General features: G+C 33.8%; 2 protein-coding genes across 2 annotated transcripts; both read left to right on the top strand.

Annotated features, from left to right (window-relative positions):
• The first annotated feature begins 10,656 nt into the window (after positions 1-10,656).
• LOC148296374 (uncharacterized) lies at positions 10,657-11,697 on the top strand. The gene is made up of 3 exons (XM_088248504.1): positions 10,657-10,824; positions 11,124-11,295; positions 11,411-11,697. The coding sequence occupies exons 1-3, from the start codon at positions 10,657-10,659 to the stop codon at positions 11,695-11,697; spliced, it is 627 nt and encodes a 208-aa protein (XP_088104630.1).
• Positions 11,698-11,918: 221 nt separating this feature from the next.
• Positions 11,919-14,106, top strand: LOC148296373 (uncharacterized). The gene is made up of 4 exons (XM_088248503.1): positions 11,919-11,973; positions 12,061-12,401; positions 13,606-13,837; positions 13,943-14,106. The coding sequence occupies exons 1-4, from the start codon at positions 11,919-11,921 to the stop codon at positions 14,104-14,106; spliced, it is 792 nt and encodes a 263-aa protein (XP_088104629.1).
• The last annotated feature ends 575 nt before the right edge of the window (positions 14,107-14,681 follow it).

Below are 14,681 nucleotides of genomic sequence, written 5' to 3'. Positions count from 1 at the left end.
TTATCACCTTAGCCACCACCTACACCACAAGACCAATATGTGTAGGCCAGGAGGCTTTCCAGTTTTAATATATATATGGATTGAAAAAATAAAATAAAAATCAATCTATTATCATATTATAAATGGCTTCTTAAATCTAGGTCCAAAACGATTAGCTGTCACTAGATTTAGTCCACACTTTTTTGGTTTTAGATGTAGGTCATTTGAGGTAAATAAGGAAAATATATTGAAAATCTAAATTTAATGCATTATTTCCTTGTAATTGAATTTCAGAATTTAAATTTTGAATTTTTTCCTTGATAATATTTACCTATATATGGATAAAATACAATTTAATCAATGAAAATTAAAGACCCACATATTATACCAATTATTCAGGCAAGCACCCACATGAAATTATGTACCTAACATACGGGTAAATAGTGTTATTATTAGCAATGGAAAAAACTTAGTGATAAATCATGTTACCTATAAGTCAGGAACATAAATTAAAAGACCACCTATAAGGAAGGAACATAAATTAGAAGACTACCTATAAGTTAGATACAAAAATAGACAAATAAAAATTGTATGTTACCTATAAATAAAAAAAGGTAATAGAACATATATATATATACCTATGCAATAGGCAATAGAACAATATACCTACACCATAGGATAATATATCTACAAGAGTATGTAATATACCTCTACCGTTGGAACAAAAGAACCGTTAGTTTTAACAATGCAAAAGAAACGTGAAAGTCGAAGGAAATGAACCTAATGCTCTGATACCAAGCTGACAAGACCCACCCAGAATTTCTCGGAACCCGGGACGAATCCCGTCGAAAAATTCTGACATCTTACTGATGCAAGGCCCACATACTAAAGCACGAGACTTTTTGCTAAAATTTCAGCAGAGTCTACCTTGAAAAATGGACAATTCCCAAATTCTCAACCTGTTAAAAACACAATTTAACCACAACTGGCAACAAGCACAAGTCAACAAACAAGCAGTTTACAAACTAGGTCTTTGGCCTTTCAAATCAAACCCTAGAACGGGAGATAATAGAGCAATCTAAGAATTTCAGTTTACAGACGATAACAAAGTTTAACAGAATAGAAACGAAACCAAATTTATCCTACAGAAGCTCGAGGTTCGGAAACTTAGGGCTCAGCTCTGCTGCTCAGCTCAGTCAATTACTGTTTGGGGGGCGTTACAGAAAACGTATGAGTGGACAAAAACCAAGTTGATTTATTTTGCAAAACAACATACTAACCCCACCGTTTAGAAAATAATGCTCAAAACATGCAGTCAATACCATATTTACGTAAGCATTTTGAAATCAAAGTATTCTCACTTTTTCCGAGAATATATGAAACTCACCAAACCAAAACCTTTTTGACTTCAATCCAAAATTCCCGAAGAAATGATTTGCAACGACATATGTAAGAATGTCGTTAAAGTATTCCACTATTACACTTATCCATATATATATATATATACCATTATAAAAAGTTATGTAAATCCAAAACTATGGTAATGTATTCTATATAGGTAGATACTTCAAATACCAATCGTATACGAGGTAAACAATATACGTATAATATATGTAAATATATATATAAGCATCACACCAACTTGAGAGCCGGGGAAAACAATCCAACAGGGGGATTGTTTGGATCATCCAACGCCACGTGTGATAAGCTAACAACCAAACCATATATGCCCACACGCCGGAATCATCCAACTCCACGTGTGGGTCCAACAACCTAGGGAGGGTACTTAGCATAGTGCAATCACATATTCACATAACCAAACAATAAAGTACCCCAAACTCATATTAATATTTGCCCAAATACTTCATCATAATATGCATCGAAATTTCTCAAACATAAATCCATATTCAAAACAACCAAGATCTACAAAATCGAAATAGTCAAAATTCCACCTTTTTAAGCAATATATATATATATATATATATATATATATATATATATATATATCTCATAATCAGAACAATCCATATTTAATGCATATTAACTCAATCGATAAAAACAATGCACTTTCAAAACAAAGTCCACTCACAAGTAGTCCCACGCTGCTTGCGCTGCTTGATCCTGAGAAGGTCTCGCCTGCTGCGTATGCATAGTCGGAGTACCTATTTCAGAATACGAGCACGAAATTAATACAAAACGCTTCGAACGAGAACTTTACGTTAAAACCCAAATTCCAAAATTTCAAGTAAGCACGAGGAACGAGACATTCCTAAGGTTCAACTACATGTTTCGGATCAAGGGATAGCCTCGAAAGACGCTCAGTCAACTGGGCGGTCAAACTTTCCAAATTGGGTCAACCGGGCCCACAACCTCCGTTTTACGATCCATAACTTCCTAAGGGTTCCACAAGGTTTAGGATGCACATCCTGTAAGTTTTGTACGGATCGGACAGTCGGATCGCTCGCGATCGCACGATCGGACGGTTATCGTTTAACGCAAACTTTAAGTTATTGAATTGGAACATCTGCGAAATCCTACACGATCCTAGGGATGCCTAGATCAATATAAATTGGAATGAAGTCGATCCAACGGTCCAAACATATCGAACCCAGATAACGCCTAATATGCGATATCCGATCGACGATCAAACGATAACCAAATTCATATCCGAGCATACCGTCGTGCTCGGGATGACATGAGGATTATTTTAGGACCCTAAGACCAGCCAAAAATTGGCACATGCGCACCCCATGCGCTCCACGCGCCCAAATTAATTTTCGGCGATCAGAAAAGCTCCAAACCGCCGATCAAGACTTATACATACATGATGAGCACATAGAGTGGAGCAACTTTTGTTCTTGGACCTACCCCAAAAAGTCACCGGAAGTGGCTGAAATCGAGGGCTGAAACAAGCCAAAACTTCCATCGCTTATTTGACAACCAAAATGCTGAAATTTCGCCTAAATACCACAACCAGCAGCTAGAACACATTAAACGGATGAGAAAGCATACCAAGTTTGAAGAATTTGGTTGCTGGAAATGTCCAAAATGATCAAAGGAAAAACGGGTAAAAAACTAGCGTCGTTTGTGCAATTTTCGGCGTGAGCCGGCGACGCTGGTGGCAGAGGCGGGAAGCAAAAATCCGAGCGGATGTTAAGGGAGGGTTCTGTTGTACGAAGTAGAGAGAGAGAGAGAGAGAGAGAGAGAGAGAGAGAGAGAGAGAGAGAGAGAGAGAGAGAAGGAGGGTTTTCTGATTTTATTAAAACCAATTTTGAAATATTAACTATTGTGCCACTGAGTGTTTTTTGATCGTATCTTTCTCGTTACATCTCCGATTCGAGCCCGCTATGTGTCTACGGACTCAACTCGGTACGATCTACCTAATAGCACAAATCAAATCCCCAAATCCTTCGGATTAGAAAGTGACCAAATTACCCTAGCAAGGTAGTAGGTTGACTCAACTCCTCTGAGTTGACTTATGAATTAAATCTCACCATTTAATTCTTTCTATTAGTGAATGTCAATTATGATTGAACCTAGGCCCGGCCTTGAACAGGGGTCAGTGCGACCGCCCTGGACCTATTATTCAGGGGGGGCCCAAATTTTTTTTTTATAGTAAGTATTATATTAAATTATTATAACTATTAACTGATTTAATATTTTGAAAAAAAAAAAACCAACGATCTGGTCTGTTTCGCTCCTCAAGAAGAAGAAAGCTTTTGTGCACCCATTCTACTCCTCCAGGTCGCTAATGATCTGGTCTGTTTCACTCCTCAAGAAGAAGAAAGCTTTTGTGCACCCATTCTACTCCTCCAGGTCGCTTTTGCTTCTTCTTCCTTTTCTTTTTCTTCTTCTTCTTCTTTTTCTTCTTCCTCTTCTTCTACAGAGTTTTGAATCCTCTCCTAAGCCTCATCTAAGCTAGTCCTTGTGATTCGTGAATCCTAACCTAAGCCTCATCTAAGTTGGTCCTTGTGAATCCTCTTCTTTTAGTTACAGGTTTACTTTTGCGCATCATTTCCGCTTCCTTTTGAATCCCCTTCATCTCATCTCATTTAAGTCTTTCCTACTAGTTACAGAGTTGTGAATCTCTAAATTAATTTTTTTTGTTGGTAGATTGGGGAGATTCCAAAATCAAAAGTGTGGGTTTTTATTTAGTGCAAAATTCGTCCTTGTAGAAATCAAATGAAAAGGGAAATATGATTTTTTATTTTTTTTATTTTTTTGTAGATTTGTTAACTCATGCAGTTACACATTCTCTTTGCAGGAATTCTTTTAAGCTCTAATTGATTGCAAATTTGGAAATATCAAGTTTGTTTCTGTGGAGGGGGATTTCTCAAAGGGGGTTTCTCAAATTCCAGGTTATGTTGTTCTTTGTTTATTCTTTGAAGTATTAAAATTGCATTGGCTTTCCTTGTAATGTTTTTGTTTTCAAGTAATAATGTTCCCTAACAAACACCCATCTGGAAGTCAAAAAAGAAAAAGAACAAGACATAGAGAAGAATTAACTCAATCTCAAAAGGGAGCTTTGGATAAATTTTTTCAAAACAAAACAAATAGTTCACTCAATAACTCAACTGAAGATTTAGTCAATGAATCTGAGCAGCAAAATCATGTTGAAGAATTTGTAGGAATTGATAATGATTTAGTCAATGAATCTAAACAACACAATCATGTGGAAGAATTAGTAGGAATTGAGAATGATTTTAATTCACAGGTAGATGACTTAGGTGAAGATGAACATGTTGAGAATGAAGATTTTGATCATCTTTGTAACAATGAAGACACTGAACCTAAGGGTGTAGAACCAAGTTTTCCTTTAAACATTTTTTATCCTAGAATTTGGGATAATCTAGATGAAAAAATGAGAGCTTTACTTGTGGAAAAAGGTCTTGCAAGAGATAATAATATCAAATTTCCTAGGGATGAAAACTTTAGACATTTTTCCTCAACTTATTACATGAGAAAGTTACCAAATGGAGAGACTCATGACAGAAAATGGCTAGTATACTCAAAGGATTGGATAAGGTATTTTGTTTTTGCTGTAAGTTGCTTAAGACAATGTGTTGTAGAAGCCAATTAGCAAACAGAGGACTTAGAGATTGGAAACATCTTAGTGAGGGGCTTAAACAACATGAAAACAACATTGGACACATAACTAACATGAGTTCTTGGATTGAATTACATAACAGATTGAAAAAAAAAAATGAAACAATTGATAAAGGCATACAAGAACAAATTATGAGAGAGAAGGAACACTGGAAACATGTTTTGGTAAGAATAATTTATGCTGTCAAATGTCTTGCTAAAAATAATATTGCATTCTGTGGAACAAAAGAGAGAATTTATGAAGAAAATAATGGTAATTTTTTAGGTATATTGGAAATGGTTGCAGAATTTGATCCAATAATGCAAGAACATTTTCGACGAATTCAAAATAATGAGATTCACTATCACTATCTAAGCCATAAGATTCAAAATAAGCTGATAGCTTTGCTGGCTTCAAAAGTCAAAAGTGCAATCATTGAGAAAATCAAACAAGCAAAATATTTTTCAGTGATACTTGATTGCACTCCTGTTTCAAGTCACAAGGAACAAATTACTTTGATAATACGGTGTGTGGATGTGTCAAGGAGTCCAGTGAAAATAGAAGAGTACTTTTTAGAGTTTTGAATTGTGAAAGATACATCAGGATTAAGACTTAATTAATTGCAATCTGTCCTAGAGTCCCTTGGTCTTAAAATTGATGATGTTAGAGGACAGGGTTATGATAATGGCTCTAATATGAAAGGAAAACATCAAGGAGTACAAAGAAGATTACTTGAAATAAATCCTAGAGCTTTGTTCATGCCATGTGGTTGTCATTCTCTTAATTTAACACTATGTGATATGGCAAACTGTTGTGTGAAAGCAAAATCCTTTTTTGGGGTGGTTCAACGCATTTATTGTGTTTTTGCTAATTCTACAAAGCGTTGGAAGATTTTACAAGATCATGTAGATGATTTAACTCTCAAAACATTGTCAACTACACATTGGGAAAGTCGTGTAGAGAGTGTTAAAGCAATAAGATCCCAAGATGCTCAAATAAAAGAAGCTTTATTTAAAGTAGCAGAAACTAGTGAAGATGCTAAAGCAAAAAGTGAAGCTGAAAGTTTAGCAACACATGAACTGGAAAATTTTGAGTTTTTATTAGGCATGGTTATTTGGCATGATATTTTGTTGAAAATTAACTTAGTCAGCAAAAAGTTACAATCTAAAGATATGTGCATTGATGTTGCTTTAAAAAATTTGGAGAGGCTCATTTCTTTTTTTGAGAATTATAGAGAAAATGGATTTGCATATGCTATGATTGAAGCTAAAACTATTGCTTTTGATATGAGGATTAAACCTGAATTTCCTAAAAAAAGGTCAATGTCATAGAAAGAAACAATTTGATGAGAATGCCAATGATGAGACAGTACAATCAGTTGAAGAATCATTTAGAGTCAATTATTTCATCTGTGTAGTGGATATGGCTCTTTCTTCATTAAGGAGTAGATTTGAACAAATGCAAACATATGATGGTATTTTTGGGTTCTTGTTTAATTCAAAGAAGTTAACTTCATTGGGTGATGAGGAATTGAAAAATTGTTGTGTGAAGCTTGAAACTACTTTAAGAAATGGTGAGTCTTCTGATGTTGATGCAAGTGATTTGTTTTCAGAGTTACAGGTGCTGCAATATCTTTTACCATTATTGAAATCTTACTTGAGGTCTACCATGTCACAAGAAATGCTAAATGGGCTAGCAATCTTATCCATTGAAAAGGAGATGTTAGAAAAGCTTGAATTTGAAAGCATCATTGAGGATTTTGCTTCTCAAAATGCAAGAAGAAAATCATTTAAATAATACTTTTTTAGTTGTGATTTTTTTGTTTTCCACCTTATCTTGCAGGTGGTGATGTTGATATTTTGCCGGTAGCGGAGGATGCAAAGGGATTTCAAGTAGGCTGCTGTTGTTTGCTTTGTCTATTGAGGAAGAAAATACATTTTTGTTTTGTTGGTTGCTGAGGATGCAAAGAGATTCAAGTAGGCTGCTGTAGTTTGCTTTGGCTATTGAGGATGTGAAGACATTTTTGTTTTGCTGGTTGCTAAGGATGCAAAGGGATTTCAAATAGATTGATGTTGTTTTGCTTTGGCTATTCAGCATGCTGAGAATTTTTTTTTTTTGGGCTGGTTGCTTTTTGCTGGATGAAAAATAACTTATTGAATTGTTATAAGTATTTATCTTGTTTATATATTGTAGCCTTTTATTCTAAATTTTAATATATTGAAGTTTGAATTGATACAATTTATTTGGCTTGAATGTTAAATTTTTAGTTAATTTGGCCATGTTAGATCTTGATTGAAAAATAAGAGTGAGTTCATCACTAAGTTTAAATATATATATAGGGACCTAATTTTTACTTTTGCCCTGGGCCCTGAAAAATTCAGGACCGGCACTGATTGAACCTTTCAGGACTTCCACAAACCATGGTTGATGCCTAGCAGCATGTCATGGTTATCTAAACTAAATAGGGTGTAGGGAAGAACCTATTCAAATTGGAATGATCGTGCAATTGACTCCTTCTCTTGTACAATACTCCTTATTCACATTATTAGATAAATGAATCTAATGTCAAATATCTTAATGTGAATTATTCCTGTATATGATTATCCTAATAAGATTTGAAGACCTCTTCTTTCAAATCTTATCTACTACTTTGTGCAAAGATTTGATCAATCATATCTTTGGAGTATTCATTCTCTTTACTGAGAGTAGAGATCCCTCGTTGTACATTCATTTGCCTTCATGACTTTATTGAGAGTCCTGATAAACACATTTAAGTCATGTCTTCTTCAACACAACTATATAGTGTTCTCAAAGACAAACAACATAGCCACAAAATATCTATGATGTCTCAAGTATAAGGATTAGTTTGCACCATTCCAATCTATGAGTTCTAGTTTGACATGTGAGTAATGTTAGATATATTCCCTTAAAGCCAACTGATTATGTAATAGTTAGTGTTAAAGACATCTTTTGTAATGACTTATTAAGTTATTTATGGGTAAGATCAGTTGTTTGAATTCATGATTATGATATCTTATGAAATACAAAACAACTATGGTCTTAGGAATATATAAGTAGACATGAGAACTATGTAATGAGATTGCATACATCGAGACTCATCATGATCCCTAATCCTAAATATGTTCCTGGTCATAGGAGTATCAATTGGGTGTTGATATTCCATCAAGACCAGTACACACTGTATCTTCTCTATATGTAGCGAATGACGAGGTCTCAAGTCATTGAGTGTGACAACACCAAGATATGTATGTAGGAGAACAAGTACATTGAACGCGATCAAATACATGAGTTCTAGAATGAAATTCTTTACTCACATGAGTTCAACTAGAATAAGAAAAATGAATCCGCAATTTTAGAATGATTTTGTGTTATTTGTTGTGCCAAAATTCAATTCCAAGCTAAAAACCAAATTTTACTTCAAGTAAAGACTTCCATTCTAGAACTTATGTATTTGATCGCATTCAGGGTACTTGTTCTCCTACAAGCACCTATACACATATCTCGATGTCACTACACTCAATAACTTGAGACCTCATCATTCTCTGCATATAGAGAAGATATTGTGTGTATTGGTCTTAGCGGAATATCAATGCCCAATTGATACTCCCATGACCAGGAACATGTTTAGGATTAGAGATCATGATAAGTCTCAATGTATGCAATCTCATTATATAGACTTTAGTTGTTTCGTATTTCATAAGATAACATGATCATGAATTAAAACAACTGGTCTTGCCCATAAATAACTTAAATAAGTTATTACAAAAGATGTCCTTAATAGTAACTATTACATAATTATTTGGATTTAAGGGCATATTTCTAACACAAACAACTAAAAATCCATATTTTCTTCAAACCCTAGCTAGAGAAAGGTATAGGTTTTTACCATAAGATATTAGAGGTCATATGATTATATTAGAATATGAGAAAAACACACCCCCCTTCAGTTATATATCCAAGCATTTCTTTTTAATTTGAAAAATAATCTAAAACATAGTATCAAAATTATTACTAAAAGTTGTTCTCATTATACTATTTATTTAGCTAGTATTAACATGGTAGAATATAGAGAACTACATTTAGAGCATAGCCAGAAAACTTACTAAATTACCCCAAGATTATTAGCATTAACATGGTAGAATATAGAGAACTACATTTAGAGCATAATCGGAAAACCTACTCAATTACTCCAGGATTATTAGCAAAGTATGGTTACTTAAGTCAGCTTTATGTTCAAAGTAGCGATCAGTCTCTTTTATTTCTCTTCCTCTTCTCCGTTCACGTATCTTCTTCTCCAAACCTCAGTTTCTTCTTCTCCTTCTTTTCACGTCTCTTCCGTTCTCCCGACCTCAGTTTCTTCTCAGGCACTATGTAGAAGCCCCAAGACTGAGGTAAATTTGATATTACTTTTATTTGTTACCAATTTTGTTTTTCCCCTTTGTATTTAATTTCTAGGGTTCTAGGGCATTGAGAAAGCAAGCACTGAAAATTTGTTCGATTGTTGTTTATTGTTGTTATTTTTTGTATTTTTGCTTAACAACTTTGTATTAGTAAAAAAAGATGTGAGCAAGTTTTACAATTTTTGCATCTTCTGATTGGCTGTCTATATACTTTTGGTTGCCCTCCTCGAGTCTTCCTTTTTGATTCTTGCTTTAAAGTTCGTAACATGTGCCATAAATTTTCCTCCATCTTCTTTGGAGAATAGGTTGGTTGTTTAACAGATCATTGGATTTCCAATTTTGTAAGGCATGATGGAGACAAGTTTTGTTGATCCATTTGATCAGATGTAGACAACAAAGATATGCCATCAAAATATTTTTCAAACTTCTTTAAGTTCTTGTTCTTCAGTACTGTAGCTAGTGTGAACAACAAAATCATGCCTTCTCAATATTTCATCTGACTTCTTTAGCACTCTTTTTTCAGCCATGGTTCTTACAATATAGGATAGAGAGAATGGGTGTGAAATGTTTATAGCCATGCTCTCTTACACTGTGTAGATACCCCCTTTGATAATTTTTATTCATATAGTACCCTGTTTCATGGTCAATGAAGCATAGAGAAAAGACTATGTGCTGTAGATATTCTAGCAGAAGTAGCTAGTGTAGTTTTTACGGTGATAGATCACAGTAGGTTTGATAATTTTTGTTCAACTACTATTCATGGTGACAGATCATAGCATGTTAGCTAGTTTTATCTATCTGTTTCTATCATACCGAGCTGTGTCTTTAATTTTTAAAGGGAGTTACTGTGGTGTCGTTGGGTAATTGGTGCCATCAAGGCACACCCTGATAATATGGTGGGATACTTTTTTTTAATAGTTGAACAAACATGGATGTGCTCACTTAGACTTTTTGAGTTATCAGGTTGTTCATGTTTGGGAATGTGGGGTTTGTGGAAATTGGTACGGGATTCAGATTTTTCATTGTCCATGCTCTCTTATACCATGTGCTGTGTAGATGCCCCCTTTGATAATTTTTATTCATAAATGTTTCTTTTTTGAAATTTAGGCTCATATTTGTATAGCTATTATTTCCTTTTGTGCTTATATATAATGTCTTTGTTGCAATAAGATGACAAAGAAGAATAGTAACTTCACCACAACTGAAAATGTTGCAAGTGGATCCCGAAAAGTGTCAGCATTGTGGAATGCTCAAACTATAGCCATCTTCATTGACCTTTGTATCAAGGAGGTGGATCTAGGCAATCATCCTGGTACTCACTTTAACAAAGTTGGATGGGCAAGGTTGGTTACAAATATTAGTAAAGATATAGGAAGACCATATGAAAAATTATAATTGAAAAACAAGTGAGATTTACTAAAAAAAAGAAGGGAAATTATGGAAAGATCTAAAAGGAAAGGAAATTGGTCTTGGGTGAAATGCCACTAAGAATACCGTTGATGCATCTGATGAATGGTGGCAAGATAAAATTAAGGTATTTGAATATTTTGTTCTTGTTTTATTATATTATTGATATCCATGTTTTTTTAAACAATATTTAAAAATTCATTATAATATTTGTATATGTCATTATGCAGGTAGAACCCAAATATGCAAGATTCCAATTTGAGGGTATTAGTCTTGAGATGGAGGAGAAGTTAAATAGGATGTTTTTGAACGTCACAGCTACAGATAAGCATTCTTGGGCACCTTCATTTGGTGTACTTCCAGTTGAAAGTGATGATGACGTCGATCCACTTGAAGTTAACGGTGGATCGAATGAGTCTGTGCCAATTGAAACCACTCACACTACAAACAATGTTAAAAAAGAGAACTAATTAATCATTTGAAATTCAAGATAATAATGAGAAGAAAGGTAAATAAGGGGGGGAAATGGGAGGTGTTGGAAAATTATCACAGCAAATTGAACGTCTTGTTGAGGTGGTTGAGAGTAGGAGTACTGGAACATCAATGGCTAATACAATTTCACAAGGAACTAGTATTGCTGAAGTGATGAAAGATGTTGCAACTTTACCTGGGGCAAAGCGTGGTAGCAAGTTGTGGTGGTTTGCAACGAAATTGTTTTGTGCTCAAGAGAAGAGAGAGATGTTTGTTGTCATGAAAGATCTTGACCTCAAGCTTCAATTTCTTAATCATGAGTTAGCTGAATGATAGAATTAGCTAGTTTGGTGACTTTAATTTATGTTTTGTTTTTGTGTTGTTAATTTTTTTGAATTTGTGAGTGATATTTGAATTAATGATGGATGATCTTTTATTTGAATTTGTGAGTGATATTTTAATTATTATTATTATATTTTATGTTATATAAACATGCATGCAGAGTGAAAATGATATTTGAAGGAAATAAACATATTTATAGGTTATTTTAGAATATGTCCATTCCAGAAGATGAGGATGAGATCAACCAAATTATATGTGTCACTGCCTGTCTTATTGAACTTTATTACATGAAATATATTCATAAGACCCCGTGTATAAATGACCATCATACATGAAATATTTGGTTGACGGGAGTGTTACAAGGAAATGAAAGTCGTTGCCATAATATGTTTAGGATGGACAAAGATGTATTTATAAGATTATGTGATGAATTGCAAAAAAATTATGAATTAAAGGGTTCAAGAAGAATGAGTGCTACTGAGATGTTAGGGATGTTCTTGAACATCTTAGGACATGGTTCTACAAATAGGCAAGCACATGATCGCTTTCAACATTCTGGTGAGACTATATATTTTAGTATCTTACTTGATGTTGTATGTCATTTGGCTGTAGATGTAATTAAAACATTGGAAAATGCGTTTAACAACACTTTAAAGGAAATTCTACAAAATTCTAGATATATGCCTCATTTCAAGGTAACCATTGCATCTGCTACTCTTAAATATTTGTCTATGTTTTATTAGGGATATGATTTCCCCACTCCCCTTTTCTTCACTTACACTCCCTTTTGCTTTTTAATACTTTTTAATCAATTTTGTTCTTTCTCTTTCCTATTCTACCCTTACCCTACATTAATTTCTTTTTACTTCACTTTTATATTAGTTCTTTTTCTTTCTAGTTAATTTTCCAATTTGCACTCCATTTTAAGTATTTTTTTTCCTTTAATCAAGTAAGAAATTAAATTTTTGTTTCCCTTTAATACTGAAAATGGAGTGTAAGTTGGAAAATTAAGTATAAAGAAAACGAAATAATATAAAAGTGAAGTAAAACAGAAATTAATGTAGGTTAAGGGTATAATAGGAAAGAAAAGGAACAAAATTGATTAAAAATTATTAAAAAGTAAAAGGGAGTGTAAGAGCATGTCCACCCCAAAGGGCTAAGGAAAGGGCTAAGGCAAGGCAAGGGCTGCTACTATTCATGTGAATAGTGGCAGCCTTGCCTTTTTTGGTTCCACCCCAAAAGGCTAGGGTAAGGGCAAATACTATTCATTGTACTTTATTTCCTATTTTTTTATACTTTAAACCATTAATTTTGGTTGCCACGTGTCCATAATTTTTAAACTTTGTTTGCATTTGCAAAAGGCTAGGGCAAGGGCAAGAAAAAAAAAAGAATATGCAACAAAATATAAACAATTTAGAAATGCATGAAATAAAATGATTATGCAAGAAAAAAATAAATATGGAAGAAAATATAAACAACTTACAAATGTAAGAAAAAAAATGATTGCATTTTACAAATATTGGAAGGAGAAGAGTTTGTATGAGGATTTGGTGTGGAAAGTAAATAAAATTGTTGTGTATTTATAGGGAAAATATCCATAATTTTTTAGAAATTTTAAAAAAAAAATTTGAATTTTTTTCGATTTTTTTGAATTTTTTTTTGCTCGCTGACGTCACTGCCTTCGGGCTGAAGCCCAGGCAAGATCTGCCCTTGGGCTTGCCCGGGCTGGTGGGACCCAGGGCTTGCCTGGGCTAATTTTCCTGCGCTGGAGGTCCATTTTGAGCTAGGGGGGCCTGTTGCCCTGGCAAAATGGGCTGATGTGGACATGCTCTAAGTGGAGAAAAGGGGAGTGGGGAAATCAGCTCCCTTTTATTATGTTTGTCTTTTTTTCACTTGTAGGATTATATTTGTACTATAGATGGTGTTCATATGCAAGTCATAGTATCTCCTTCTAATCAAATACCATTTATTGGTAGAAAAGGGATACCTACCCAAAATGTGATGGCTGCATGCAATTTTGACATGCAAATTATATTTGCATGTGCCGGGTGGGAAGGCACGACCCATGACACAAGGATATTTCTATCGGCTTCACGTGATCAAAGTTTGAATTTTCCTAAACCTCCAAATGGTACTATTTCTATCTAAAGAAAAAAATTCATAAAATTTATATTTAAGTTTTTTATATTGTGAATAATCAATTAAATTTCTCTTTTAGGAAAATATTATCTAGTAGATGCGGGATACCCACAAATGAGATGCTACTTAGGACCATATAAAGGTGAAAGATATCATCTTCCTGATTTTCGCAGGGGTGTTCAACCGATGTGTCATAAAGAAGTATTCAATCATGCACACTCTTCCCTTAGAAGTGTTATTGAACGCACTTTTGGAGTATGAAAAAAGAGATGGAGTATTTTAAGAGGCATGCCTAGTTATCTTTTTGCAAAACAAGTAAAAATTGTTATTGCAGCCATGATACTTCAAAACTATATAAGAAGACATGCCAAACGTGATTGTCATTTTGATGAAAGTGAAGATGACCTAAATATTATTCAAGGTGAAAAGATTGAGATAGAGGTTGATGCACAACAAGAAGATGGTCCTGCAACACAAGAAATGAAGGCATTGAGAAATCATATAGCCGCAAGTTTAATGAGTTCATCTACTTAGAAATGTATATGATTGCTTGTTTATGACTAACTTAATTTTTGTTATGAAACATATTTTTTACAATATATTTATTTTTAATGGAAAATTTATTTATTTTATAATTAAAATAAAATTTATGGTGTGATGGAAACATATTTAATACAAAAAAAAAAAAATATAAGATAAAGTGAAAGTGCTTTTCCTTTTACCAAACACTTGAACAGAAAAGTCATTTCAACATAATGCCCTTTTCAGTTATTATACACAGTTCATAGCACTTTCACAAAAAATTTACCAAAATACTCAGAAACTGATTATTGTAC

The sequence above is a fragment of the Prunus avium genome, chromosome 2 (assembly GCF_965620075.1).
Source record: "Prunus avium chromosome 2, drPruAviu1.hap1.1, whole genome shotgun sequence".
Taxonomy (NCBI): Eukaryota; Viridiplantae; Streptophyta; class Magnoliopsida; order Rosales; family Rosaceae; genus Prunus; species Prunus avium.
This window is presented reverse-complemented; position numbering and strand designations above follow the sequence as displayed.

Coding starts and splice junctions, on each gene's coding strand:
- LOC148296373 (XM_088248503.1), top strand. CDS start 11,919: ATGTCCATTCCAGAAGATGAGGATGAGATCAACCAAATTATATGTGTC. Junction 11,974..12,060: donor AATTATATGTGTCACTGCCT/GTCTTATTGAAC, acceptor GGTTGACGGGAG/TGTTACAAGGAAATGAAAGT. Junction 12,402..13,605: donor GATATATGCCTCATTTCAAG/GTAACCATTGCA, acceptor TTTCACTTGTAG/GATTATATTTGTACTATAGA.
- LOC148296374 (XM_088248504.1), top strand. CDS start 10,657: ATGACAAAGAAGAATAGTAACTTCACCACAACTGAAAATGTTGCAAGT. Junction 10,825..11,123: donor ACTTTAACAAAGTTGGATGG/GCAAGGTTGGTT, acceptor GTCATTATGCAG/GTAGAACCCAAATATGCAAG. Junction 11,296..11,410: donor CGATCCACTTGAAGTTAACG/GTGGATCGAATG, acceptor AAGGTAAATAAG/GGGGGGAAATGGGAGGTGTT.